Source organism: Macadamia integrifolia, chromosome 9, assembly GCF_013358625.1.
Source record: "Macadamia integrifolia cultivar HAES 741 chromosome 9, SCU_Mint_v3, whole genome shotgun sequence".
NCBI classification, from domain to species: Eukaryota; Viridiplantae; Streptophyta; class Magnoliopsida; order Proteales; family Proteaceae; genus Macadamia; species Macadamia integrifolia.
In genome coordinates this window covers 33,893,114-33,908,158 of record NC_056565.1, presented here as the reverse complement: position 1 = coordinate 33,908,158, position 15,045 = coordinate 33,893,114, and the positions used below count along the sequence as shown (strand labels likewise).

The 15,045-nt window shown below is 37.9% G+C and overlaps 1 protein-coding gene, 1 non-coding gene and 1 pseudogene across 2 annotated transcripts; 2 read left to right on the top strand and 1 right to left on the bottom strand.

The window, feature by feature from the left end:
* The first annotated feature begins 2,264 nt into the window (after positions 1-2,264).
* LOC122088785 (putative caffeoyl-CoA O-methyltransferase At1g67980) lies at positions 2,265-4,003 on the top strand. The gene is made up of 5 exons (XM_042658109.1): positions 2,265-2,419; positions 2,525-2,610; positions 2,905-3,049; positions 3,152-3,289; positions 3,578-4,003. The coding sequence occupies exons 1-5, from the start codon at positions 2,360-2,362 to the stop codon at positions 3,866-3,868; spliced, it is 720 nt and encodes a 239-aa protein (XP_042514043.1). The 5' UTR covers positions 2,265-2,359; the 3' UTR covers positions 3,869-4,003.
* Positions 4,004-7,797: 3,794 nt separating this feature from the next.
* TRNAI-AAU lies at positions 7,798-7,871 on the top strand. The gene has a single exon. It is a non-coding gene; the product is annotated as a tRNA-Ile (tRNA).
* Positions 7,872-12,914: 5,043 nt separating this feature from the next.
* LOC122089738 lies at positions 12,915-14,291 on the bottom strand (annotated as a pseudogene).
* Positions 14,292-15,045: the final 754 nt, after the last annotated feature.

Genomic DNA, 15,045 nt, shown 5'->3' with positions numbered 1-15,045 from the left:
ATGGTAAAGAGGGGTATGTTTGAGATAATGAAAATGTGTAACTTATTAATGTTTTACTCATGAGGGCAAAAGTGTCATTTCATAGCAATCCTTAACAGTGACTGATGGTAGGAGGTCTGAGTATAATTTGGTGAAACAGAGGGGGGTGGTCTTATAATTGTGGCATTCTCCAGGGGGTGGCATTATAAATTGGAACATATGTTTGATAAGTTATGTTTTTAGAAGTCGATAATAACCAGTGAAAAAATGGCCACAAGTCGTTTCCAGAAACGGCGAAACAAGTTGAACTTGTTTCGCCTGGGTCGTTTCTTGAACCATAAATAAGTATAAATTTCTATTTTTATTTCTGAAAATAAGTGAAACGAAACAGTTTTATCAAACGCTTTTTGCTCTGTTTCTGCTGTTTCTAGAAACAGAAACGGCAGAAACGCATTTCTTGAAACGTTATCAAACGGGCCTTAAGTTGACAAATAACCATGGAAAAAGGACTTTGAGTGAATAAGAATCGAAAACATGAAGCCACAAAAAGTAATATTTGAGAGCAAGATCTTACTTGCATGTAGAAAGAGGATAATTATGTGCAAGGTCAGGGGCGATGACACAAAAGCAACTAAAGATGACTTATAAATCAAAGTCGGAGAGAATTAATCGAAGAAATATGGGCGTACTTATAACATCATATGGCCTATTAGCTCACAGTGTCCTAGTGGTTGGAGAGGATCTTTTCCGGTTACGAATATGTTGTAAACTATTTTTATTGGATCGAGTTTTTCCAAGCACACTGGCCCATTCACCATGCTCCATCGTGACCACATACAATGGGGGGAGAGGTGGGGAGTGGTGGGATCACATCAAGATTATCCCATTGTTCAGCCACTGATTAAGGAAAATTCTTGTTTTTCACTTACTTAAGTGCCCATCTTAACAAGGACATGCACGATTGATCAAAGAGAAATGTGAAAAGTTATTTCAAAAGTCAATTGGTAAACCTTATGTTTTTTTAAAAGCATTCAGCCGCTGATGAAGGAAAATTTTGTACTTAGTTCAAATGCCCATCTTGACAAGACATGCACTGTTGATCAAAGAAAATTTTTAAAAGTTATTTCAAAAGTCAATTAGTAAAACCTTATCTTTTGGAAAAAGCACCACCCCCACCCCCACCCCCATTAAATGGGGAAGAGAGGTGGGGAATGGTGGGGTCACATCAAGACTATCCCATTGTTCAGTTGCCAATGAAGAAAACTTTGTCTCTTTTTACTTATTTCAAATGCCCATCTTAAAAAATACATGCATGCACTGTTGATCAAAGAAAAATTTTAAAAGTTATTTCAAAAGTCAATTGTAAACCTTATGTTTTTTAAAAGCAGCCGTCCCCCCCCCCCCCCTTCCCTTGCCCCCCAATTATCATATCTAATTGTCCAATGAGACTAACTACAGTTATAGGGAGAAAGGGGTGCCTGGTGTTATTTGCAGAAGTGGTGGTATTTCAAGCGCTACCTCGATCACATTTCATGAAATATTTCATATGGATATCGTGAAATTAATATTGTTGCCAATATTTTAGCTAGGAGGGCAGCAAGATCTCAAGTTACTTCTTTTTAGGATAAAGATCTATCTTTTACTCTTCAAGAGATAAGATGAGATTATCAGTAGAGACCCAAATACCGATTTCTGTAATTCCATTTTTCTGTTTGCTTTGGACTCCTTTTTGTTGATGGCCATGCCGAAGGTGGAATTGTGATCCAAATGATTTCTAGTTTGTATATTTTCATTCTCTTTTATTGACATACTTTGCTGACCATTAGCTAAAAAAAACCATGCCCCATCATGACCACATACAATGGGGGGAGAGAGGTTAACAGTGATGGATTACATCTAGATCATCCCATCATTCAACCACAGATGAAGAAAAACTTTTATCTCTTTCTACTTCCTTAAAATGCCATATTTGTTGAGACATGCGCTGTCGATCAAAGAAAATTTTAAAAGTTTTCGAAAGTCATTTGGAAAATCTTACGTTTTTTGAAAAAACACCATCTTGTTTTTTGAAAAAGGATCGCAATGCCCATGACAATCAAAGTTCAAGTCCAATGCCTCTCTCCCCATTTCAACCTCCACCATATCAACTCCCTCCTTCTCATCAACCTTCATCACCTTATCTCCTTCCACATGTTTGCTTCCTTTTTTCACATTTGTCCTTTTACAGCGAAAGTCATCCGCCACACTAATAATGCTGTTTTTCAACTTTCTGACGTCCAGCTTTAATATCTTTCCTTCACAACCCCCCCCCCCCCCTATAAATTCATATTTCCTTCTATTGATCAAACCAGAGTTTAATTTCTTCCTGAGTTTCTAACCCATGGCAGACACAGGTGCTTTTCATATTAAGGGCACCCTCCAAACTAAAGCTCTTTATCAGGTCTCTCTCTCTCTCTCTCTCTCTCTGTGTTTGTGTGTGCTGCCTTATTTGTGTTTTAGTCTATTATCTGTAGTGGGTATCACCAATTTCGTTCTTTGTTTGCAGTACATCTTGGAGACAAGTGCTTACCCAAGAGAGCATGAGATGCTCAAGGAGATCAGAGAGGCCACCATAAACAAGTATAGCTATCTGTAAGTCCCCACCTAACCTAAAACTTGCGATTCAGTCTTTTTTGGATGAAATTTGATGATCAGCTTTTCTACACCCTAGCTTGTTGCCAAAGAATCCTGTGTCATATCGGTCCCAAAGGTCCTAGAATTGATATATTCTTTGGAATATTTCAATGATTCTGGTGTTTTTATCCAAGAATCGGTCATAATTACTTTGTGAAAAATTGAGACTAGTGACTGCGGATTCCAATCTGAATCGGATGAAATAAAAGCCTAAAGATCTAGATGACTGTGTATATAAATGTTATGTTGCAGGAGTGACATGCTAGTTCCAGCTGATGAAGGACAGTTCTTATCCATGCTTTTGAAGATCATAAATGCCAAGAACACATTAGAACTCGGGGTTTTCACTGGTTATTCTCTCCTAGTCACTGCTCTTGCGCTGCCAAGTGATGGTAAGGTAGGTGGGTCAGTGCCCTCTTTCGCAACAATCAATGTCTTGACATAGAGATATGCAAGTAGGCAGAGTTCTTTTCTCCTAATTATATATATGTTTTGACAGATAACAGCTATTGATATAAATAGAGAGGCCTATGAGACTGGTTTGCCATTCATAAGAAAAGCTGGCGTGGAGCATAAAATCAACTTTATCAATTCAAATGCTCTACCAATTTTGGATGAAATGCTGACCACCACCAATGTAAGAGTACTTTTGAATTTTTTTTTTGGCTGACGAGGAATCCCTCAACTTGCCCGGTTTTATGGTTCAGGCCCAATGATGAACCCTAGTTACATACAGCCACAATTAACCTAGGTAACAAATCAGTCATAAGGAAACTTCAACTAGAGATGGTTGTTAACCCACGACACCTTTGGACCAGTGGAGCTACATCTGGGGTGTTGAGTAGTGTTGATGATCCTTATAAAACCTTTTGGCCATTTTAATGTTTTTGTAAGCAATTAACATTTGCATTATGATGATGATAAGGTGGATGGAATGGAGCTCTTCGACTTTGCATTTGTGGATGCTGATAAACCTAATTTCATCAATTACCATGAGCGATTGTTGAAGCTGATAAAGATTGGAGGACTCATTGCCTATGACAACACACTATGGTATGGCACAGTTGCTGTTGATGAAGAGGAGGTCCAGGAGGATATGAAGGATTACAGAAGGGCTATATTGGGTTTGAATGCCTTCTTGGCTTCTGATCCCCGCATAGAATTATCTCAAATTTCTATCGGTGATGGTGTTACCTTGTGCAGGCGCATTCGCTAATTTTATTTATTTTTTGGTTCATATTAGTAGGAATAATGTTGATCTAGCTTCCTTTTGTCTGAGACTATACTTATTTCCTTTTCTTGTTTTTATACGTATTTTCCATTCCATAAAAAATAAAAATGACTTTATTTCTATTATTATTTTTTTAGGGGGGCGGGGAGCGATGGGATTGGATAGGAAAGAACATCAAATAGAAAAAACAAAAGCATCCTAGTGCAGTTGGTGAGGTTATGATGCTATAAGCACACTCATACGCTCACCAGGAGCTCTTGAGTTCCCTTCCTTCCCCCCCCCTTCCCCTTTTCCCCTTCCCCCTCCCCCTTAGTGTTCCCATCTAAAAAAAAACATCAAATATTGAAAGACTATTTGATGTCTAAAACGGTAAGAAGGTCCACATACACACATATTGGTGTTTGTTTTTCTCAGTTCAATTAGCTATATAAAATTTCAATATTTTTCAAGTCATGGGAGAAATAATACTAACAATTTCAATTTCTGGACACCAGCTTGGTCGGGTGGTTTGTACATATCTCATTGAAGCAAATCTTGGATTAGATCTCCAGTCAGAGTCCCCTGAATTCACATTTCCAATCCCCCCTGCCCAACCCTTGCACACACCCCACTCTTAGCCTCCCTCTGGGATGCCACCCTACCGGTCCATGGGCCATTGTTAAAGGAATGACAAATAAATAAAGGGAGAGGGATAGGTATGATAGAGTAGTACTTAGGAATTGGGAATGCCAGCGGTATTTTGACCGTAGGATTTGATCAACATGAATTGAATCGTTGGATGGAGAGAAGATATACAATTTTTCAATTTACGGTTGCAACACTTTTACTCTCTCTCTTTATCTCTCTTCTCGTCGGAAAAAGTTTACTGGAACCAGTTGGAGAAAGCAAAGTTGGGTTTTTTTTTTCCCTTTCTTTTATCGATTTGCGAAGTGCAGCTTGAACATCAGCAGCAACTGTGGCGGCAGCAGCATTGGCAGCGGCTGCGGCTATGGTAGCCAGTTCTATCGATTTGTAGAGAGAACATCGGCGACAAATTTTTTTTTCTTTCTTCTATTGATTTGCAGAGAGTACATCGGCGACAATTTTTTTTTGGATCACGGATAGAGCAGGCAGAGAGAAAGCATGGTGAGATGCCGCTACCGTCGACGGACTTGATGTGGGAGTTGTCGTTGCCCAGCGGTGCCGATCGGAATCATGAAATAGTAAAGCGGGGAAGATGCAGAAAAGCAGGGAGAGATGCCGCTGCCATCGACGGACTTGATGTGGGAGCTGTCGTTGCCTAGCGGCGTCGATCGGAATCAAGAAATAGTACCGCTGTCGTCGCTGTTATCGTAACCGTCACTTCTGCCGCAGCTGCAGTTGCTGGTACCACTGCCGTTGCCCAGTGGCGCCGATCGGAATCACGAATAGTACCACTGCCGTCGACAACAGCGGCGGTGCCAACTACTTTGCTTTCTCCTGCTGGATCCGGTAAATGAATGATTTTTTCCGACGAGGAGAGAGAGAGTAAAGGTGTTGCAACCGTGCATTGAAAATTTGTTTATCTTCTCTCCATCTAACGGTTCAATTCATGTTGATCAAATCCTAAGGTCAAAATGCCGCTAGCATTCCTAATTCCTAGGTACTACGTTAGAATACCTGTCCTTTTCCCATAAATAAATAAATAAATCCAAATATTATTCCAAGAATAAAAATACTTAGATTTTGAGGTGTGGATCAGGTTCTAAAGTGTCTATTGAAAGTTAAGGGAAAAGACTCTCTAAACATGGGGTGTAGGATTGGCCTATATAGATTTGATTGTTTTTTTTTTATTTTTTTTCACCTCCACAAAATGAATAGAAAATCATGTTAGGCATATCCGAGTTCAAATAACCCAAAAGTTGAAACCAAAATGAATAAGAAACTTAGACAGAAAAAATTCCAACCAAGACACAAACGTAGCTACTAAATAATTAAGGAATATGGGAAAAACTATGCTCATAGAATAGAATTTGTACATGTCTCATTGAAGCAAGTCTTGGATTAGATCTCCAGATAGAATCCTCTGAATCACATTTCCAATCCCCCCCCCCCCTTCCCAATCCTTGCACACACCCCACCATTAGCCTCCCTCTGGGATGCCACCCTACCAGTCTATGGGCCATTGTTAAAGAAATGACAAAATAAATAAATAAATAAATCCAATTATTATTCCAAGAATAAAATACTTAGGTTTTGAGGTGAGGATCAGGTTCTAAAGCGTCTATTGAAAGTTAAGGGACAAGACTCTCTAAACATGGGGTGTAGGATTGGCCTATATAGATTTTATTTTATTATTTATTATTATTATTTTTTTTTACCTCCACAAAATGAATAAAAAATCATGTTAAGCATATCCTACTCATGTTCAAATAACCCAAAAATTGAAACCAAAATGAATAAGAAATTTAGACAGAAAAAATTCCAATCAAGACACAAACGTAGCTACTAAATAATTAAGGAACATGGGAAAAACTATGCTAATAGAATAGAATGAAACTTATTTGGTTGCTGCCTGGGTTGCAGTTAAGTAGCTGTGACATCCGCTTGTACTAGTCAGGGGAATGGAATCTTGGGGGTAATAAGTGGATATTTTCAAACCTACCCCCAGAGAATCCATTCCCTTGGTTGTTGCCATGTGGTTGCAGCTACAGGCACAGTAGTGAAACTTTTTTCCATAAAAAATATCATACAAACATAAAACGTATTTTCATATTATCAACGTCTTCAATTATTCTAAAATTCCTCTAGTCCACAATCTTAACAGCCATGGTGGCCAAGATTGTTAGAATCATATTTGTCTGCGTGCTTGTGAAACCAACAGCCATGGTGGCCAAGATGACCATGCAATTCAATCATCCCATGAAGAACAACAATAGATTTATGACTCCAAATCCCTCAATTAACTCAACTACCATGGAATATAAATCAATTATCTGGGTCCAATCTAATAAATCACATCAAATCAAATCTAATTAAGAGATATTTGGTAAGTCACTTGTTAATTAATTATGTGGGCCACATTAATGGGATATAAAGCTGTTGGCAATAGGAAGCAATAGTGCTAAGCGTCATGGCAATAGGAAGCAATAGTGCTAAGCGTCATGGCAATAGGAAGCAATAGTGCTAAGCGTCAATATTGGGCGGATAAAAATCGTCTGTTTTTCCCTTTCCTGTTTTTCTTGTGTTTTGCTAGTTGCAGAAGATGACACGTGTCATCAACGGTTAAGATTAATTCAGTTGGGTGAGGGTTATTACATCCAGTTTGGTTTTTAATTCAATCTTGACCGTTCACTTAAAGTAATGCCACATGTCGCCTTCTGAAGGTAGCAAAACAAGAAAAACATGGATGAAGAAAAATAGACGATTTTTTTCCATTTTGGGCTGAGTCAAGATGATTGAAGAGTTCGAGGAAGACATAATGACGAAAGGAAATTTTCATGAATGAATTATTCGAATGAAAAGCAAATATTTATCACTCATTGAAAAAGAGGGGGGGGGTGACAATCCTATTGCATATTGATACTTATCGGGTATAGAATAGATTTGCTTCTCTTTGTTTCTATGCATTCCATTATTACCAATGAAATAGAAAAAATATTCACCCCTACTCCAAGATAATTCAGAAGATAGAGGGAGTCAACTCATAAATGGTAGCATTCAAAAGATAAATTAATTGATGGAACCTATTTTGTGTTTCTAGGTTAACAAATAACCATTGAGAAAAAACATTGAGTGAAGAAGAAAACATAAAATCACAAAATAATCTTTCAGAACAAGATCTTACTTGCGTGTAGAAAGAGGGCACGGTGAGAGGGCGATGACACAAAAAATAAATCAAAGTTAGAGAGAGTGTATTAGTAAAATTAAAATGTAGTTGTGTACTCATATCATATGGCCTATTAGCTCAGTTGGTTAGAGCGTCGTGCTAATAACGCGAAGGTCACAGGTTCGAGACCTGTATAGGCCATTTTTGGGTATTTCTTGGAATTCTTTTTGATGGAAAGAAATTTGTGGAGGGAAAAAAAGTTCAAAATGGAATTTTTATTTCTTCTTGATTAATTTCATACTACAGCCCCTATGCCTAAACACAAAAAAAATGAAAAATAACACCCCTACTTCTGTGAAACCCAAAAAATCCACCCTCTTTTGAAGCCCATGTGGACTATATATACACCAAATGTTAATTAAACAATGAAGTGATGAATTGCTAGTTTTATGGTCATGATCATTGGATTGGAACCTCTCTGCTTTAAGATATTTATGGGATGGATATCCATGGCAAAGAATGTAGCCCTTATATGATAACGATAGACTATCCCACATCCATGCTAAACGGGAAAATAATTTTGGGAGTAATAAGATTTAATCTAAGGGAATCATCCCCTTATATGTATTATATTAATAGATATAAAAAAGAAAGGTTACAAATTATATATTTTACACCATAAAGGCCAAGAGGTGTCAATTAAATCCCTTATATATGTTTCTCTTTCGCTCAATATTCAACACCATATAAAACGGAGTTACCATATAGAATTAATTGGATATTTCCATTACACGACGCTCTACAAGCCCTTTTAAGCCCATCAGCCATGCTCTAATCCTATGGGCAACATTTATCCAATCTTTCCCTCCTTATCCCATCAAAACCAATATGATGAAAATGATCAATACTTTGGGCATATGGGGTATTTGTTGATCGCATGTCTCAGCTTTGCCCTCCATTCTATTATTATGTTTTCATAAAATTGGAGTGCATATAACTTCTTTAGGGGAGAAAATTTTTCATCTGGGAGTACAAGGTCTAGTGGGAGCGCACTTGAAAACATCAATAGGATGGTCATTTCCACCTTTCATGGGGGTTGGGTAATCATTTCACCCGCCTCAAAGTCTAGGCGCAGCCCCTACACTCCCGGGCGAAAAACATTTTAATTTTGATTAGCCTATGGTGCCCAATAAAAGTTGAGATGGGCATTTATCACTCCTTTATTCACATTGGCCATGCTTATATCATCAATAGACAATGGACCTGATGGATCACATCTTATATATGTTGTGACTTGTGAGGACCCGAAGTATAACTAATGCTAAACATATATAGTTGTCAAGGTGCCTAAGCGACCCAAGGCATTGGAATGCTAACTAAGCGCTTAAGCGACAATTAAGGGTGTCAATCGGTTTGGATTCGGTTATTCGGTCTGGTTCGATTCCAAATGACTATGGTGGACCATAACCGAACCAAGAACCGACTTGGTTCCATATTTAGATACTCAAACCGATTCAATTTAGTTTGGTTTGATTTCAGTTCTAATTCGGTTATGATATTCGGTTTTAATTCGGTTCTACACCTTGGTTTTAATTCGGTTATGAAAAACGGTTTCACTTTTCAACCATGACTATGATGGACCAAAGGCCATAATGGGCTCAAGTTACCGACTCGGTTCTCCAATTTTTGTCTTACACATTCCATCAATCATAAAGTCTTTTCAAATAATCATTTAAAATCACCTATGAAAGATGATAAAACCCATCAAAATATGACCATAGAATAGTCAAAACATGTATCAGTTTACAACCTTCAGAATAAAATTGTAAATGCCAATCTCAAGTAAGATCTAAGCTAGAATAAAAAAAAAAGCATAGTATCATGTCCAACGCGCCCAGCCTCCTCTGAGAGTCAAAAACTCAAAAGGGAATATGGAAAATCCCTCCTAAGTCTTAGCGATATTAAGGTTTTTTTTTTTGGTTTTAACTTTTAAGAGTAATTCGATTCGGTTTCGGTTCCGAACCAATGGTTTTAACATCCTAAACCGAAATCGAACCGAACCGAATAGCAATACTCACATACCCAAACCGAATATGAATCGAATTTATTCGGTTTGATTTGGTTCGGTCCAATTAATTGGGCTTGGTTTCGGTTTGAAATTGACACCCTTAGCGACAATGCATCCTAGTACCCTTTTTTTTTTTTTTTTTATCATTATATATAGTTGAACAACATCATCGATTCCTTCACAATACCCCCCCCCCCCCAAACCATTGTGTCCTACACTCTTTTGGGGCATCATTCGGATTCCTTCACACGCCTCCTCACAAACCACTGGGACTGACACTATCTCTCCTCCATTAAAATACCCCTATTTGATGGTTTGAAACCCTCCCCGCTCATTGGTGCAAAATTACACACATACATCAGAGGATACCCTCTCCCATGAAAAACATTTCGTTACGATTTGTATGCAGTTTTCAAGGAACATAGATTTTCCTATCTTGCTCAGCTACAACTAGTTGGTACGCTTGCATCTTGGTGGGACTCTCATTTTGTTTGGCAAGGTTCTCTTCTTTCTTGGTTTGATAGATATTTTTAATGCATTGTAGTTTGGTTTTATAATGGTCTTTTTATGCACACACAAATACAAAAGGAAAGTATTCTCCTTTATTAATTTGTTGATCTGAGGGCAATTCAAGCTCACTGCCTGGAGAGATAAGTTGCTTTCAGGGGCAGGTAAAGAAGTCATGATAAAGGCTGTTATCTCAAGCATACCCACATATGCCATGTCGATCTTTCTCCTCCCCTGTGAACTATGTAAATCCTTAAACAACATGATCAGAAAATTCTGGTGGAAAAATAACCTTGGCCAACGCATTACATGGGTTAAATGGAGCAAGATCTGTACAAACAAAAGACTTGGGGGCTTGGGCTTTAGAGATTTCAGCCATTTCAACTAGGCACTCCTATCCTATCGGTGCTAGAGGATTAAAAATCAGCCTTACAGTTTTTGGGTGCAAGTCCTAAAGGCAAATTATTTTTCAAATTCAGATTTTCTTGATGCCCCAAACTCCAAAACATGCTCTTGGGGATGGAAGAGCATTCTTAAAGGAATAGATCTATTGTCCAAAGGGCCTTTGTATAAGAATTGGTAAGGGGAGACAACCAACATCTATCTCGACCCCTGGGTAACACCCTTACCCCAAGGTCGCATAGACTCCCCACCCGCTCTTTTAGTGCAACCGGAGGCTAGCAGTCTTATTGATTGTAGATTTAAATGCTGGAGAAGAGAGTTGCTAGACATGCTTTTCAGTCCAATGGAAGACATTGTCATCCTAAGGATTCCCATTTTATTCGTAAACCAAAAAGACTCTTGGGTATGAGCCCCAACAAAGAATGGTGCTTTCACGATGAGATCTGCATATTTCACCAGTATACTCAAGGTTGCAAGTTCATCCAATAGCGCATCTTCCTCTATTCCCATCACAGTTTGGCCTTCAATTTGAAAAATGGATATTGCCCCCTAAACAAAAAAATCTTCCTTTGAAGATACGGCCAAAATGCCCTAGCAATCAACCAACTCCCATTCAAAAGGAAAATCAGAGATATTCCCTTTTTCAAATGCTGCCACGCTTCCTGAGTGTTGGAAGGCTTCCCCTGTACACCTTTCTACAGTAGATTTTGAGGGCCAAAGTCTCCATTAATGGATGGTTTTTATACACACAAGATTCAGAGATGCAAATAATCCCAAACTCGTGGAGCTTACCTGGTGCCCACTCACTTGGTAGATTTGGAAAGCAAGAAATCGTAGTATTTTCGTGTTCTTCAGTCAGTAAGTCTTGTCTCAACTTTGACTGCCTTTCATCACAGTGATGCTAAAGGCCAGCTTGTGTGGAAACCAGTAAGCCAACTGAATTTCAGCCATCCCACTCCTCTTTCAGCCTACCACAACCAGCTTCCCAACCACTTTTCCATTTTCACAGAGTGCATGGATTGCTTCCTCCAACCTTGAAGGTAAAGGTTCTATTATTTGGAACACGGATGGAAATTTTGTTGCAGTAAAATGCAAATGTTGCCCTGGTTTTTTAGCTTCAGTGGTTGAGGAAGCTATCCACGATGGAATGGAGCTAGCCCACACACTTAAGGTGGCGAATATCATTGTCTTCTCTAATTGTTTTTAGGCAGTCACAACTCTTAATGGCCTTCCTTCTTCCCTTGATTGTCTTCTCCCCATATCATGCTTATCTCAAGGTCACAGAATGTCTATGCCGATTTTCTGGCAGCTGGGACATCTAAGCTTCACTTTTCCAAAGTTTGGTGGCTGCGACCACCCTTTTTCCTTGTAAATACTTAGCTTGTTCTTGTCAGGAGTTTCTCTTGGGCAGCTTTCTATGAAATACATTCTATCTTTTTAGTCCCAAAAAAAAGAAAAAAAAAAAGAAGGAAGAATGTCTCCTTCCCCATGTCTATGACTTATATGGGGAGAGCAGAGTGATGGACTATGGGAGGTGCTGGGTATATATATAAATCCATGTTAGTTCATGTGGCACTACTCAAAAACACAAGTGGCAAATGACAGCCCGTCCAATATGAAATATGAAGAACCCACCCTTATTGATATTTTTGTGTATCCTTGTTGACCCCATATTGGTGCAGGGGCCACATGAATGGGAGTGATATGAAAAAAAAATTATTTATATTTATGAATGAGGGAATGAGTATACAAAAGTAAAGTGAACACTTTAACAAACGAACACCAAAATGTGAGTATATCAAACTATCCAAAAAAAAAAATTGTATGTGTACGTGAACCTTCTCATTTCTCACCGTCTTCATGGTTAATTAGTCTCTCTAAGTGTATGATATTCTTCTCTAACCCAAGAAATAATTAATAAAAAACAGTTTTCTATGGAATGAATCCATATAAATTAAAAGAGAAAAAAAAAATAGTTGTCTGCTCACATGGCCCCTCTCCCAAGACATAGGGACATGCAAAATTACCACCCCACCCCTATGAAATTAGAAATCCCAGTCATGTTAGTACCCATATGAACTCTCATTGGCCTTGCACCAGTAGGAGTCACATGACCAGATAATGATTACTTACCATATTAAAATGAGAAGAAAAAAAGTACAGTCCCATTCAAACCCCATTATTAGTCTTTCTTTAGAGGCTAACTGATAAGATAAATCAACATAATTCCTACTAATTGGCCAAAAAGATAAACATTTGGAACATTTTTAGGGAAGACGTCTGCACAGGGTAACACCATCACCAATGGAAATTTGTGATAATTCTATGCGTGAATCAGAAGCCAAGTAGGTGTTTAAGTCCATGATAGCCCTTCTGCAATTCTTGAACAACTCATCAAAATCAATAACATCCTCTTCATCAAGAGCAACTGAGCCATACCATAATGTGTCATCATAGGCAATGATTCCTCCAATCTTTACCAACTTCATCAATCGTTCATGGTAATTAATGAAATTAGGTTTATCAGCATCCACAAATGCAAAATCGAATAACTCCATTCCATTCACCTCATCCTGCAAGGTTAATTAAAATATGGTTTAACCATAATATTGGAAGTGACAAAATTAACAGAAATTAATTAAGGACATGAATCATCAACAATAATAGTCTTACATTGTTGGTGGTCAGCATTTCATCCAAAACTGATAGAGCATTTGAATTAATAAAGTTGATTTTGTGCTCTACACCTAGCTTTTCGAATGAAAAGCAAACCGGTTTCATAGGCCTCTTTGCCTATATCAATCCCTGTTATCTGTAAAAACATGTATATAATAATAATTAGGAGGAAAGAACCATGCCCGCTTGTGTGTCTCTAGGCCTACAGAAGTAACTATGAAAAAGATAGTGATGCCCCATCTAGATGCCTCCACATGATCTCGCATTAACTTACACGCTGGTGCAGTAGTCATGCAAGTGGACAAGATTCTCTTTAAAAAATGAAATTAAAAACAAAATAATTCGATAGAAGTAATAATGGCTTCGTAGCATGACAACAAATTAACATTTTGGTGATCACTGCCTACCTTACCATCATTTGGCAATGAAAGAGCAGTGGTTAGGAGAGAATAACCAGTGGAAAACCCCCAGTTCTACAATGTTCTTGGCATTTATGATCTGCAAAAGCATGGATAGGAACTGTCCTTCATCAGCTGGAATTAGCAAGACATTCCTGCAGCAGAACATTTATATATATGGTCTTTTTTTTTTTCTTTTTTTTGATACTAATGAGGGTTTTCAAGCCGAATTATTCTCTCTGATCCGGCCAATGAGAAAAGTCAAATTAATCATGTTATGAGTGATCCCAAAGGTGCTGTCAGGATATTTTAACATACCATGCTTCCCGAGACACTTTACCCATGACAATTCACCAATGAACTAGCCACTTCAGATTTTATATATAGTCATCTAGATCTGTAAGCTACCTTTTTTCATTTTCCTTTTTATTTAATGTATACTTACCGAGGCCCATACTTGTTGATGGTGACCTCTCTGATCTTCTTGAGCAGTTCATGCTCTCTTGGGTAAGCACGAGTCTCTAAGACATACTGCGAACAGCAAAGAAGAAAATGGTAATTCAGGCCCATTACAGCTACCAGATCTCCTAAAAGTCCTATAATGTGAAAGAAATGATTGGTTCAAGAGGATTCAAAAATAATTTTATGTGTTTATATTCCCAATAAAAACTTAAAAGTTGCTGCACCATTTTTTATGACAAAGTGTTTTAAAATGATAAAAATGGAATTTTATCCTCAAATAGACCCATCACTACATTTGGAATCTCAAATCTCAATTCCTCGTCTCTCTAAAGTCCAACATGGGATTGAAAAAAAAGAAAAAAGAAAAATTATACTAACCATTGGATGATTGAGTCTATTGCTTTGAGTAAGGGTGTCCATTTTCAGTCCAAGCGGGTTAGACTAATCAAGAGAAACGTGAAACAAACCTTTATCGATTTGACTTTTTATCAAATGGGTGACAAATTGAATTGGACCAGATCAAGCGAATCGAAATTGTAAAAGAGCTTATAACAACTAAAAAAAATTACTAAAAGAGAACATATTACCTATAAGAGGCCATTAAGTCAACTCAATAAAAACCGAATCGGTCTGAATTGAAATTGAACTTTAATTTCAGTTAGTTCAATTTCAGTTTGGCCTAATACTAAATAAATTCTAGATCAAAGTGACCAAAATCGGAAAATGGATCGAATCAATCACAAAAGCCTTATAATCAGTCATTTTGAAACAACCTGGATAGGTATTACTATGGTCGATTTGGATTGAAATTGGTTTATTCAACCAATGATTTTAAATTCGAAATTGAGTATCAAAACAATCC

What these genes read in the sequence shown, in the direction of transcription:
- LOC122088785 (XM_042658109.1), top strand. Translation starts at nt 2,360, where the DNA reads ATGGCAGACACAGGTGCTTTTCATATTAAGGGCACCCTCCAAACTAAA. An exon ending in CGCTGCCAAGTGATGGTAAG is followed by an intron (nt 3,050 to 3,151) that starts GTAGGTGGGTCA and finishes ATGTTTTGACAG; the next exon opens with ATAACAGCTATTGATATAAA. An exon ending in AAATGCTGACCACCACCAAT is followed by an intron (nt 3,290 to 3,577) that starts GTAAGAGTACTT and finishes GATGATGATAAG; the next exon opens with GTGGATGGAATGGAGCTCTT.